General features: G+C 46.1%; 1 protein-coding gene across 1 annotated transcript in view; it reads left to right on the top strand.

The window, feature by feature from the left end:
- Positions 1-15,051, top strand: part of LOC126162469 (calpain-9-like) — a 1,012,451-nt gene that overhangs the window by 868,170 nt on the left and 129,230 nt on the right. The window contains exon 4 of the mRNA XM_049919000.1: positions 3,945-4,144. Coding sequence (XP_049774957.1) covers positions 3,945-4,144 — 200 coding nt within the window. The remainder of the gene's footprint in view (positions 1-3,944; positions 4,145-15,051) is intronic.

Below are 15,051 nucleotides of genomic sequence, written 5' to 3'. Positions count from 1 at the left end.
CTAAGCAGATTCAGAAGGATGTAGGTTGCAGTAGGTACTGGGAGATGAAGAAGCTTGCACAGGATAGAGTAGCATGGAGAGCTGCATCAAACCAGTCTCAGGACTGAAGACCACAACAACAACAACAAACTTGAATTGGAATAAGCATGTTACTGAGCTGCTCAAACACTTAAGGCCAGCTACTTTTGCTCTTCGTATAATTTCTAGTCGTGGAAACAAACAAATCGACTTGCATATTTCCACTCAATATTGTGTTATGGAGTAATTTTGTCGGTTAACTCAGCACTTAGAAAGTGTTACTGAAGAAATTGTAGCAGAAAGGATAAGTCATCTTGTAGATATCTCCTGAAGGAGCTGGGGAAATCTGACAAGGAATTGTTGAATACAATTGTTACGGGCAATAGTTGGTGTTTTGGTTACGAAAAGTGGAATACCACGGTTTTAAGGAGTTGGTCGTAATGTTTTGATTCATCAGTGAATATTTATAAGACTTGTTTTCTTTTACTATCTCTTCTAAGAATGTGAAACGCTACTCTGCTAAACACCCTGTTTACGAGGGGCGTTTAATAAGTAATGTAACTACATTTTTCTGAAAGCACGTTGGTTTTGTTCAGGTGTCCAATACAGCATATTATTCCCCACTCTTTTAGATACAAAACACTGTTTTTTAACACAATTTACGTTCAATGCAGCGACCTAACGCAACTTTACCGGGAGGGTCCGCGTACCTGCAGAGTACCATTCTACTGCTGAACGTCGGAGCCAAGCTTTTGCTGGATCTGTAACATTCATGTCATCGACGTACTGCTTTCCATGGACTGCATTCTTCATTGGGCGAAATAGCTGGAAGGTGGGAGATCCGTGCTGTGCGGTGGGTGAAGAAAAACAGTTGCGATGACAAATGAACATCTACCGTGCTCTGGTTTCTGCTAAAAGAAATTTAATGACAGTCCTCTGATTGGAACGCACCTCCTCACTGACGTCGTTTTGAAGGCTACATATAGCACCGCCTCTTATCGGGACTTCAGAAACTGTGGAAATTGAAGCGGCAATATTTGACAAGTTCCGACAACAGATTACGCATTTTTTGAATCGAAATTGATCGAGAAAACAAAGTGAAGCGCGTAAGAAAGTGGTATAGGTATCCGTATTCAAATACAGGAATATGTAAACAGGCAGAATACGGCAGAGCGGTGGGCGACGCCTATAGAAGACAACAAGTGTCTGGCGCAGTTGTCAGATCGGCTACTGCTGCTGCAATGGCAGGTTATCAAGATGTAAGTGAGCTTGAACGTGGTGTTATGGTCGGCGCACGAGCGATGGGACACAGCATTTCCGGGGTGCCGATAAAGTGCTGATTTTCCCGTACGACCATTTCACGAGTGTAGCGTGAATATCAGGAATCCGGTAAAACATGAAATCTCCGACATCGCTGCGGCCGGAAAAAGATCGTGGAAGAACGGGACCAACGACGACTAAAGACAATCGTTCACCGTGACAGAAGTGCAACCCTTCCGCAAAGTGGTGGAGATTTCATTACTGGGTCATGAACAATTGTCAGCGTGCGAACCATTCAACAAAACATCATCGATAAGGGCTTTTGGAGCCAAAGGCCTACTCTTGTACCGTTGCTGACGGCACGACATGAAATTTTACGCCTCGCTTGGGCCCATCAAGCCCGACCTTGGACTGTTGACGACTGGAAACAAATTGCCTGTTCGGACGAGAATCCTGCCTCTGGGATGGATGTGTGTGATATCCTTAGGTTAGTTAGGTTTAAGTAGTTCTAAGTTCTAGGGGACTGATGACCTCAGATGTTAAGTCCCATAGTGCTCAGAGGCATTTGAACCATTTTTTTAATTTTTGTTCGGACGAGCCCCGTTTCAAATTGTATGGAGCGAATGGACGTGTGTGGCTATGGAGACAATCTCGCGAATCCATGGACCCTGCATGACTGCAGGGGACTGTCCAAGTTGTTGGTGGGTCTGCAATGGTGTGGGGCGTGTTCAGTTGGAGTGATATGCGACCCTTGATACTTCTAGATACGACTCTGACAGGTGACTCGTACGTAAGCGTCCTGTCTGATGATATGCATCCATTCATGTCCACTGTGCACTCCTACGCACTGTGCGGATGGTCCCGGCCGAGGTTCGAGTCCTCCCTCGGGCATGGGTGTGTGTGTTTGTCCTTATGGTAATTTAGGTTAAGTAGTGTGTAAGGTTAGGGACTGATGACCTTAGCAGTAAAGTCCCATAAGATTTCACACACATTTGAACATTTTTTTGAACTCTGACGGACGTGGGCAATACTAGCAGGACAATGCGACAAGCCACACATCCAGAAGTGCTACAGAGTGGCTCCAGGAACACTCTTCTGAGTTTGAACACTCCCGCTGGTCACAAAACTCCCCGGACATGAACGTTACTGAGCATATCTGGGATGCCTTGCAGCGTGCTGTTCAGAAGACATTTACATCCCTTGGTACTCTTACGGATTTGCTGACAGCCTTGCAGGGTTCCTGGTGTCGATTCTCTACAGACATTAGTCGAGTCCACACCACGTCGTGCTGAGGCACTTCTGCGTGCTCGTGGGGGCCCTACACGATATTAGGCAGGTGTACCAGTTTCTTTGGCTCTTCATCGTTAGTGTTGAATTACTTACTGAACACCCCTCGTATGGATCATCGGAGGGATAGTGCATAGAGTAAATATCTCTGGAGTGAGCATTCACATGCGCAGAACAGATATTGTGTTGTCAACATACATTGCCGGCCTGGTCACGTGATCTCGGGACGTCGTGTGTGTGTCCGTATAGCGCCCTATATATTTAGAATGTCACTACATCCCTATTACAGACGGATCCTTTTCGCACGTGTCGTGGATTATTTATATATGTTGCGCAGACATTTTAACAGTACCCACTTGATACCGGGAATGAACCAGCTACGTAACTTATAAGGGCAAGTGATATTACATTCTGCTTCTTTGCGATAGGTGTCACAGTTCAGATGCACTCGATTTTTGGTAGTTTTCGGTATGATACGGCACTTTATTGTATTACAGAGCATGACGTACATTTTTGCGGTGATGGTCTTGCAAAACGACTTGACAGTACACTAGTACTTTTGCAAGTGTCCGAAAAACACCGAATTTGCCACACATTAGCGATTATATCCCGCTAATCCATCCTTTTTTCTTGCATTTCTGCGTAGTTATTTTCTCGTTTTTGCGACCTAAAGCACAATTTTTCTTGCTGGTGGCACTTTGAGGTATTTATTTAACGCGTTTTAGGTACTTGCTCCCAGTTTATTAAATAAATAGTAGACTGAGTAATCTATATACATAATCGACAAGTCACTGATAAATGCATGGAGGATAGTATTTACTGAAACAACTAACCATTCCCTTTCCTGTTCCACTAGCAAATTTACGAGAGGAAGCGGTTGTTTGTAAGCTTTTGTACGAGCCGTAATATCTGTTATATAGTCATAAAATCGTAGGAAAATAGGTCTATAGAATCAAGCCTTAATTATAAGGCGTCGCGAAATTTTTAAACATATACAGTGTCTCTTAATTAGAGCTACGTGGTATGTACCCATGAAAAGTTACTATCCCTCCTTTCACATATTTTTCTTTGCATCCGTAGCAACAACAGTAATTCACCCTCGCTATTACACTATCAAACGGTGAAACACAACAAAAACTCTTGATATTATAAACTTCAAACGCTGCAGAAAGCACAAACGCACAGCGAAGTCCCGAAAACACGTGACAGTCCTGGTTTAATGTTGACAACATGCGCAGAACGCAATGCTCACTCCAGAGATACTTGCTCTATGGGATAGTGAACTATTGACATAACCAAAAAGTGAGTGAGTGGTTAACAGCTTTATCAGTGAGAAGATGCTGCTGCGGCCTGATGCGCGCTGCGCGTGTGCCTTGCAGGAGATGTGCCAGCGGCCGCGCTTCGTGAGCGACGCGGAGGCGGGCGAGGGCGGGCGGCTGCGCGTGGAGGCGGGCGAGCGCGGCGACCCGCCGCTGCTGGCCGCCGTGGCCGCGCTGTCGCTGACGCCGCGCCTGCTGCAGCGCGTCGCGCCCCACGACCAGGGCTTCGACGCCGCCAGCGGATACTGCGGCCTCTTCAGGTGCGTGCCAGTCCCCTCACTGCACTCCTATAGTCCTCTCACACGGTACATATTGGTGAGACAGCTCCTCCGACACTTCTCAGTGGTAGCCTGTTACTATTCCAAAAACAGGAAATATTCTTGGTGGGCAACACCAGACTGTTGCAGCATGCAAGAAATATCGTGCCTACATGCTGTCCAAGTGTTTAGCAAAATATTTCCACCTCAAACCAAAGAAAAATTAGCTCAGTCTTAAGTTCTGCCAAATATTCACTACAGTGATGTATACACTCCTGGAAATGGAAAAAAGAACACATTGACACCGGTGTGTCAGACCCACCATACTTGCTTCGGACACTGCGAGAGGGCTGTACAAGCAATGATCACACGCACGGCACAGCGGACACACCAGGAACCGCGGTGTTGGTCGTCGAATGGCGCTAGCTGCGCAGCATTTGTGCACCGCCGCCGTCAGTGTCAGCCAGTTTGCCGTGGCATACGGAGCTCCATCGCAGTCTTTAACACTGGTAGCATGCCGCGACAGCGTGGACGTGAACCGTATGTGCAGTTGACGGACTTTGAGCGAGGGCGTATAGTGGGCATGCGGGAGGCCGGGTGGACGTACCGCCGAATTGCTCAACACGTGGGGCGTGAGGTCTCCACAGTACATCGATGTTGTCGCCAGTGGTCGGCGGAAGGTGCACGTGCCCGTCGACCTGGGACCGGACCGCAGCGACGCACGGATGCACGCCAAGACCGTAGGATCCTACGCAGTGCCGTAGGGGACCGCACCGCCACTTCCCAGCAAATTAGGGACACTGTTGCTCCTGGGGTATCGGCGAGGACCATTCGCAACCGTCTCCATGAAGCTGGGCTACGGTCCCGCACACCGTTAGGCCGTCTTCCGCTCACGCCCCAACATCGTGCAGCCCGCCTCCAGTGGTGTCGCGACAGGCGTGAATGGAGGGACGAATGGAGACGTGTCGTATTCAGCGATGAGAGTCGCTTCTGCCTTGGTGACAATGATGGTCGTATGCGTGTTTGGCGCCGTGCAGGTGAGCGCCACAATCAGGACTGCATACGACCGAGGCACACAGGGCCAACACCCGGCATCATGGTGTGGGGAGCGATCTCCTACACTGGCCGTACACCACTGGTGATTGTCGAGGGGACACTGAATAGTGCACGGTACATCCAAACCGTCATCGAACCCATCGTTCTACCATTCCTAGACCGGCAAGGGAACTTGCTGTTCCAACAGGACAATGCACGTCCGCATGTATCCCGTGCCACCCAACGTGCTCTAGAAGGTGTAAGTCAACTACCCTGGCCAGCAAGATCTCCGGATCTGTCCCCCATTGAGCATGTTTGGGACTGGATGAAGCGTCGTCTCACGCGGTCTGCACGTCCAGCACGAACGCTGGTCCAACTGAGGCGCCAGGTGGAAATGGCATGGCAAGCCGTTCCACAGGACTACATCCAGCATCTCTACGATCGTCTCCATGGGAGAATAGCAGCCTGCATTGCTGCGAAAGGTGGATATACACTGTACTAGTGCCGACATTGTGCATGCTCTGTTGCCTGTGTCTATGTGCCTGTGGTTCTGTCAGTGTGATCATGTGATGTATCTGACCCCAGGAATGTGTCAATAAAGTTTCCCCTTCCTGGGACAATGAATTCACGGTGTTCTTATTTCAATTTCCAGGAGTGTACTTAAGGACGAAAGAAACTTTCCTATGTGTGACTGGCAAATAACATAGCTCGACCAAACTAGGACCGTACGTAGAACGGAGCTGAAAAAAATATGTAATGAGACGAAGAGAAATGACACCTCTATTCGAAGACATTAATCACACCGAAGTCATCGCAATTCAAGGTGATCCTCTGTACATTAAAACTGCGGCACATGCTTCTTAATGAGATGTGTGATCGGTACGGATGGCAGCGCGCGCTCTGTGTTGTGCTCCCACGCTCGTCGCAAGGTTGACGTGGAGTTCTTGGCATAGGGCGTTCTATTCCTCCTCCAGCACGGTTGACAAATTGTACATGCATACCGTCTCGCTCCAAGAACTCCTCCACCCTCGCAGTTCGATGCCGTTGCGCACAGTGTTCCACAAAAATGAGACAAGTTTCGAAACCATCCCTGCAAGAATGCACTTGGGGGAGGAATACAGTGTGCGACTGTCGCTGACTGGTAAAAGTAGCGTGCTCAAACATTTGGTGAGCACTAAACCCATCCAACATTATACCTTCCCACACCATAACACCTCTACCAATAATCGTTAATGTTCGACAATATTCCTCAGTGCTTTATGTGTTGCCACTTCTCGCCATATGACGGTACGTCCAGCACTGTCGAACATGATCGTTTTGGTGGTAGAAGTGTTAGCGCGTGTGCAGGCATAAAACGCTTCTTCTGACGCTGTACTCCATCCCCGATAGCGTGTTTCGATGAGTGGCTTCTGCCCTGACATCATTTTATGGAAGTCAACGCACGGCTGTATCCATCAGCGCTGGTGGGGGGCTGTAGGATCGAGAGGAAATTTGGCCTATCCATTCCACCGGCTTGAGCACCATCGACTGACTATATGTGGGAATCTTTGGGGAGACACATGCCCCACCGACCAACCATCAGTTGTCAATCGCGAAGGTGAAGGAGTGGAAGACCCTACCACAAGAACTCCTTTTGAATCTTGTGACCCGCATGACTGCACGTTTCGTAAAACGCACTGCCGCAGCTATTAAGAACGGAATTGAGTCGTTTGTAATGTCCACAGTACTTGAGCGTAGTTACTGTCTTTGAATAACAGGGTAGTCTCATTGTATATTTTTTTCAGTTACGTTCTGTGCTACACTGTCCCAGTACTTTCTGTGTACGGTCTAAGTTTGATCGAGCTGTGTTAATGGCAATGACACATTACGCGAAACCTACTTTCATTCTTAAGTTTCCCACACGAGGTTTAGCTTTTATCATCGACCTAGCTCTCCTCTTCCAGCTATTTTCTTACTTTTCAATAGGAAACCAGTATTTCTGTCTCTGTGCAAACTTTCCACGCCCTTCTCATCTCGTTTCATTTGTTTCTTCCTTCCATTTCATCTGCATTAATTCTCGCTTATCTCCGCATTGATTCCTTCGGCATTGTTGGTGTAGGTTTCTGTTATATGTCGATAATCATAAGTTACAAGACTGTAATGAGGAAATTATTAAATTTTAATAAGACTGACATTTCTTAAATGCCACATATTCATGAGTTACTATACAATTCGTAATGTTAGCACAATTAGAAAGTCTGTCTAGATGTAGGATGGTTCCTAAGACCTTAATCTTGTCAGGTGAAATAAACGCGTAAATAAGTAAAATACAATGGCTAGAAGCACAGTCGAGTATAAAACCAGAACACTAATATATCTGGAAATCAGGAATTCACAGGGAAATTCCACATGCCCCCCCTCCTTCACCCCCCCCCCCCCCCCTCAGATTTAGTGGTAAGAGAGAAGAGAGCCCAGTTGACAGCTCGTCAAAAACTGAACACAGATCAAGCCTGAAAACAGGAAGAAGGTGTACTGAACTGTGAGAAAAAAGAGCAAAATAGAAATAGTGAAGTGTCGAAGGACAAGTACATTATACAGCAGCCGAAAACAGCAACAGTTTCTTGGTTAAGCGGTTACCGTGATCATATCTTTCTCCTGCCCTTTATTTTTATTTTATTTTATTTTATTTTTTATTTTTTTAATTTTTTTTGCACAACAGAAACTGTGGTAGTGTGAAACTTACGTTCATTTGTTGCAGCTTATGTGAAAAACTAGTATGTTTTCATCATTTCCTTGAGAGTGATCACATTCACATTCATACGAACACCTAAATCGGGCAAGGAGGCACATCTCACTCACTTACCAGGCGTACAAATTAGGTGCATCGTAAGAGATTCCTATCATATGACGCACGTACTGTCGCTAATGCCGTGTATGACATACCAGACAGCTTTTCCGGTGGAGGATTTGGTTAAACTGTCGCCTTGTCATTAAATGTTTGTAGTTCCCATTCGAAAGCTGCTTCCTTACTCTTCGCTGCTACAAACGGACGTTTCATTACGACAGAGACACAAATTTGAATATGGTGAACAGCGGAAAAAAAAATTGCACGAGTGGGGTTCGAAGACAGCTCGCCAGCGTGGCAGTCAAACACCGTGATCACTTTTTTTTAAATCTCATTTGTTCGTTTTTGTTCGTTGTATCTGCTCGGGGCGGACGTCGAAAGACACCCATTTCAGTTCGTTGTTGATCCATCAACTCAGTTCTTTTATTACAGAGGGCAGCTAACCCTCCACCACCGATCATTGTTCTTTTTTTTTTTTTTTTTTTTTACAGCTTAGTACGTCTTCTTCCTGTTTTCATGCTTGATCTGTGTTCAGTTTTTGACGGGCTACCCACTGAGCCATATTAACGCTAAATGTGAGGGAGGGGGGGAGTTTCCCTTGTCACGAATTTCTAAGACGCTCTACGGGGATTTGAACCGCTAGATGATGAAATGAATGTACTGTATCGCTTATTACAAGTCACTTTGACATTCTGCTTCGGAAACAAACGTTGTGGAGCAAAGCCAAGATGCATTGTTCTGAAGTTTGTGATGGGCCGCAGCTTGATGTGGCGTGCTCGGCGATCTCGGAAATGGCTGCTACTCTCTGCGGGTTCCAGGTCTTCAGACAGGATTCCCACTGATTCAGTGCGACAGCTACAGAATGTAATTGTCTCGATAGCTGTGAATTTGTCACTCGCAGAAAGACAGGGGCAGGTGTTTCAGTTGTATAAAAAAATATAAATGCGGATTCATGTTTGAACTAAAATGTTTTTTGATTAGCAATGCATATATTTGTACGAATCTCCTGTGTGAACGATTTCTTATATGTGAAATTTAAAACTTCAGCTTTGGTTTTGCTGTCTTCTACTGCCACGCCAGACTGGTCAACGAGTGACTGGATGGAATCCGTAGACCCGCTTAGCGACTTAACAGAGGACCAGAATTTTCTCGAGTTCTCTGCCAGATCTTTTGCTAATATACTTGTATGACGGTGGTAGTTGTTGTGTGCTGCAGCAGGGAAAAGGAAGGACCCAGCGGAAAAACACTCCTGTTGGAAAATTGCGAATACGTTCCTGTTATTTAGAAGAATCTCACTGAAAAGGGAATGGGGATACCAGCTGCCTTATTCTACCTTCTTCAGTAAAAATTTTCCCAAAAATTTCTGGATGCGAAAATATAAGTGTTTTCTTCTGTCCTGGAAAAGTAATTGATACTGGAAGATAGCAGACAGTGACTGCTTTATAGAAAGAGTTGAGGAGACGATGGAAGTGTAGAGAGGAAGAGAGGTACGCAGTTCCACTGGAACATAATTGACAGTGACAGAACAGTGCTAGGAAAAGAGTGAAGGAGACAGTTCCAGAGGAGGGGGCTGTGGGGGAGGAATAAAGAGAAACAGAAAATGGGGGTAAAAAAGGAAGGAAAATTGGGTTTAACGTCCCGTCGTGATCAATGTCATTAGAGATTCATTAGAGATGGAGCACAAGCTCAGAATGTGTCAAAGATGGGGAACGAAATCGGCCGTACCCTTTCAAAGGAGCTATCCCGACAATTGCCTTTCGCAATTTACGTAAAAGACGGAAAACTTAGCTCTGGATGGCCGGACGCGGGTTTGAACCGTCGTCCTCCCGAATGCGAGTCCAGTGTGCTAACCACTGCGCCACCTCGCTCTTTCTGGAAAATGGACTGTAGGCGAGAGTTCACAGGGTAATAACTGTACAGAGTAAGCCTTTTAAAATGCTTTACCTTTTGTTCACATATCAGCTGTTACGTAATTACACCAGCCTTAGATCTCCTAGAAATATCAGGAAGTGGGAGACAAATACAAAGAGATAAAGAAAGTTGTCTGCGGAGGGTTCCTACACAACGAATGTGTGTAACTGAGAAATTTACAGTGCAGCTGGGAGTTGAGATATGTTGTTTTGTTGTGGACATTTTAAACACGGGCTGTGAGCGGGAAATCTTAATTTTCTGTTTACGCCCTTCACCTACTCGGTGGCCGTCGCCGTAAAGCAGAAGGCTGGCTGGTCTTCCTAGATAAGCGGCGAGATAGGAGTGTTAATGTCGGGGTACAGACGCGGTAGATCGGTTTAAATCACGCGACCCGCCCTGCGCATGCGCACTGAACTGTAAGCGCCGTGACACGTAACGGCCCGCATCTCTGGCTCGTTAAAGCCCCGTGATCAGGGCACGCCTACCGCTCACGGTTTTCTGCCGGTACTGGAGGAAGAGCAGCACTGCGACGGCCGAAACGATCCACGTGGAAACGGTTGTAAGTAATGGAGAGACCAAGCACGAAATTATTCGGCCCTTGTGAAGATTGCGGTTAGGGAAACTACACTAAGTGGGCACACACGGGACACACTGAAAGTCGCGAGCTCTTTCTTCTTATCTCGTGTTTTCTACCGAAAATCTCGTGCTTCTTCTCTTGTTAACTTTACTATTACAGAGATCGCCTAAACTCTACATTTTTTTTAAATTGGTCCTGTGCGCAACAAATAACTTACTTGGTCTTCCTGCTGCCATTGCTTGATCTGCTGCATTCCATTATTTAACAAACACATTAAAAAAACCTGTTATTCATGCTGAGTGCAATGCATGTTCTGTATGGCGGCTCCTGCTGTTGCTGCAGCTGCTGCTGCTTACTACAACTACATATAACTCAAGAGAAAGGGTTTGGTCAAATCTAATTCCTTTTTTTTAAAAAAAAAAACTATATTCTGAAAGCGATTCTCTCTCATTCAATTAACAAAATGCTAGAAGCTCTTTGAACAATCGCTTCGTATGTAAATCTGCCTCTAGTGCATTAAAGCAATATTACAAATTAATCAAACTGTTGAGACAGACTGAAATACTTCTCAATTAAATACATATTGAAACAATCTCCAGACAATCACAAAAGAAATCAATACTTAATCTAACAATGGTTTCCCTTAGGAATTCAACTCCTATCATTATCAAAATTACCATCTGCTGCTACGCACATACACAAACCCTTTTCTTTAAATTAATAAGCGCGCTGCAAATTATGAAAAATATCAACTCACTACCAAATCCTGTGTCGCTGCTGGCGGACACAGCAGTACGGCAGCTCGGCGACGACCCCTCGCCCAACACACGTGCGCACCACAGCAGGCGGGCTCCTACACTGGCTTCCAAACTGCCACTAGTTAATCCGTGCACTGCGAAGCGCGACAACTATATCTTAGATTCCAGAGCCTGTGTACGCGCGCTGTAGCCAACCTTTAAATGCTAAGAGAGTATTGCCAACTCTCAACACACTGCTGTTCATTAGAAGCAAACTTGTAGTAGCTAATAGCACGTAAATTACCGTCTATACTCTTGCTAGGGGATCCAGCAGTTTCTTGTTTTGGACACGTACACACTTCGGTGCAGTATCTATCAATAAACAAACTAATACCGTCCTAACAGGCGTCGAAGGCCCAATATTACCGACCGGCCACATGTCACCCTCACCCCCTTCGGCGTACCTGGATGTAGAGATGGGCAAAACTGTTCTTTTCAGAGATTGGATCAAAACTGTTCACTCCCTGAAATGAATTAGCTCTTTTTCATGACTCACCACTCATTTACAATAGAAAGTAAATGGAAGGCACATTGTCCTTTAAACTTGGTTTATTCCAGTACTATACCTGTATTTTGATCTTATTTGATCCTATTTTGAAGTAACACAGATAATGAGTAAGAATTTTGTATTGTTTATTGAAATTTCCACGATTTGACAAAGTTTTTGATTATTGATTTATTTTGCACTATCGTGGTTTTTTGGGTGATCGGAAAATGTTGTAACTTGAGATTTACATTAACAATATATTTGGCTATAATGTATTAAAATTTCATTAACCTCATACAAATACATCGCAAGCCATATATTTTTAAAGTGAACGTTTCCTTCTGAAGACGCCTAAAATCGCAAAATCCGTACCAGAATAAGAAAAAAAATATATAAATTTGACTGTAAAACGAAAGTGCTGCATATAGCCTTACGCAGAATAAAACAAGGAAAATATTGGTGTATCACATTTTGCGATACGTTTATCGGTTCGCTCGTAATTAAAGCGTAAATTCGAGTGTCCATAATAAAAACCCTATAGTAAGAGGAGTCATCAGGAACCTAATCTAATCAGTTTAAACAAATAAAAATTAAATAAAAACAATTGATGTATACATAACATAATAATGTAATATACATAGCGGTATTACTACGAAGAACAATATCAGTCGAGCAGGTCGAGCCGTGAGCTGTATTACTGCGTGAGCTGAGACCGCAGAGACCAGAGTGACACCTGAGTCACTTTGCTCAACGCTCTGGCTAGAGTCGAGACGGTGGGGTGAGCGTTGAGCGGGCGAGTTCCGAGGGTGGGGGAAGCGGTGAACTCACCCGCTCCGAGACAAATCGTCCGTTCCCTTGCGAGCAGGTTGTTGCAAGTAGTTCCTATGTTATCCGCTAGGTGTCTCTCTGTCCTGTTGCTCGCATCAACTGCCCAGAGGGCAGGACGTGCGACTGAAACGATCGCCGACAGAGTGCGATGCGAAGTTAAGCTGCGCCAGATGGCAGAGGAAGCACAGGGACGGCACGGCATATGTGAAACACAAATTCCAATGGGGCACTCACTGCACGATGCAGGCAGCCGAGGCAGAAGCAGGGCAGAGGCCGGCGCTGGCTGTGTTGTGTGGCGTGCACTGTGCTCTCACCAGCAGAGGTGCCGCTGATATGCTCCGTCTCTCTCTCTCTCTCTCTCTCTCTCTCTCTCTGCTGTGGGAAACGTTTGGAGCTACCGTTCTTTTTTTCTGAATCACTGATTGTTCACTCCTTTGAAAGATTCAACTCTATGAATTAGTTCAAGAGCGGATCCCCCATCTCTACCTGGATGCGGATACGGAGTGGCATGTGGTCAGCACACAGCTCTCCCGCCCGTTTTCAGTTTTCGGGACAGGTACCGCTACTTCTTAGCCAAGCAGATCCTGAAATGGCATCACAAGGGCTGGGTGCACCCCGGCGACCCATCCAGGTGCTCGTCAAGCCCGACAGCAATTCGGTGATCTGACGGAAACTGGTGTTACCACAGTGGCAAGGCCATATCCAGTATACACAACGGAAAAAAATCGTATCACCAAAAAGGAGTTGTGAGACTTACACTAAAGTTGGCGTGCATCTCTCTATATGTGAAAGACGAAGTCTTTTCGTAGTTTGCGTCAGTCGCATAAGAGTGGCCCTATGAGTATGCAAATCAGGTTTGCTCTAAATACACGTTGTAACGGCCGTGAGTGTTAGTTACCTTTGAGACTGAACGTTAGTTATATTAGTCAAGAGTGCCTTTACGGTCACAATGACGTCATTACCGACACCTCTCGCTGTTTGAAAGACGTCGTGTAACAGGGCTACGAGTAACTGGATATTACTTCCAGGATAGTGCAGAAAGACTTGGGAAGGATATAGCCTCTGTACATGATTGCTGGCAGCCGTGGTTACGGGAATGTACGGTCCTAAGAAGACCAGGCTACTGTGGAAGGACTACCGTGTTCGGAGCACGTCTCCGGCGCATCGTATTTCATCTGCAGCAGAAATTCGAGCAGCAGTTGGCACGACAGTTCACATTTGATTATTTCAGACAGCTCCGAGCCAGATGCCTTGTAACGTGCATTCCGCTGACCCCAAACCACCGCCATTCGTGAGTGTCAAGCGAAAGCTCATTGTAGGGCTGGATGGGGGTCTGTTGTGTTTTCTGATGGAAACTGGAGTGATGGCCATGTGTTAGTTACAAGGAGACCAGGTTATGGCATGCAGCTAATCTGCCAGCGGCCTCGATACGCTGGACCTCCACCTGGAGTTGTGGCATGGGGTGCGATTTCGTGTGAGAGTAGGGATAATCTCATGGTTACCCCAAGCATGCTGATTGCAAATTTGCACGTCAGTCTGCTAATTCGACCTGTTGCGCTGCCATTCATGAATAGCATTCCAGGGGGTGTTTTACAACAGGATGACGGTAGGGCAACATGCTGTACAGAGTGTCCACATGTTGCCTCGGCCTGCTCGATCACCAGATCTGTAGAATTTCACGTTTTCAGTGGCTTCTGTCGTACTTACGTTAAGCTGTGATCTCGCAATGTTAATTACTTACATACGTTACTTAGACTAATGTATTCCCGAAATTTCATTACTCTACATTAATTATTTTTGGTGTTTTTTCGACAACGAAAAGATGACTGTAGACTCCATCCGAAGTTCTTTGAGCTGTGTTGCAGAGTGGGTTGCTCGTCATGTTTTAGTCTAGAAGTACGACAACCACGATATTTGCCGTATAACGTTCAGCGAAGTTAATTCCGCTGGGCAGCTCTGCTTTCGTAGGCACAAACGCACTACTCGTAACGCTCCTTTCGAGTAGCACCAAAGAGGCAGTCGAGCTTAAGGTCCCCATCAGACGCACGAATCACCATCAATAGTGCCGCACGGCCTCACATGATGGAACACTGCGGAGAGATTTGAAATTTAACCCTGGACATTGGTGCAAAATCTGCTGATCGGCAACTTCCTGCCGTCATCCCTCGTCCAGCAGCCAGCAGCACGTGGTTGTGTACCCAGTCGGTTTCCCATTCACCTACTGACCACGCCCACCGTTGCTTAACTTCGATGTTGTGTCTGGAACTCTGAGGTATCCCAAAACTTAGCCAATCCTGTTCATCCTCTTCTCGTTGAATAACCCAGCTAGCGCTCACCGGGCTGTGGTGTCCATGTGGCTTCAGATGACAACCGTTCTCCTCCCACACCGCATTCCGAAGCACTGTTCCGTCGCTCGTGTTCTTTCCAAAGTCTGTCCCTAGGAAGGGATCA

This window comes from Schistocerca cancellata, chromosome 2, assembly GCF_023864275.1.
Source record: "Schistocerca cancellata isolate TAMUIC-IGC-003103 chromosome 2, iqSchCanc2.1, whole genome shotgun sequence".
Lineage (NCBI taxonomy): Eukaryota > Metazoa > Arthropoda > Insecta > Orthoptera > Acrididae > Schistocerca > Schistocerca cancellata.
This window is presented reverse-complemented; position numbering and strand designations above follow the sequence as displayed.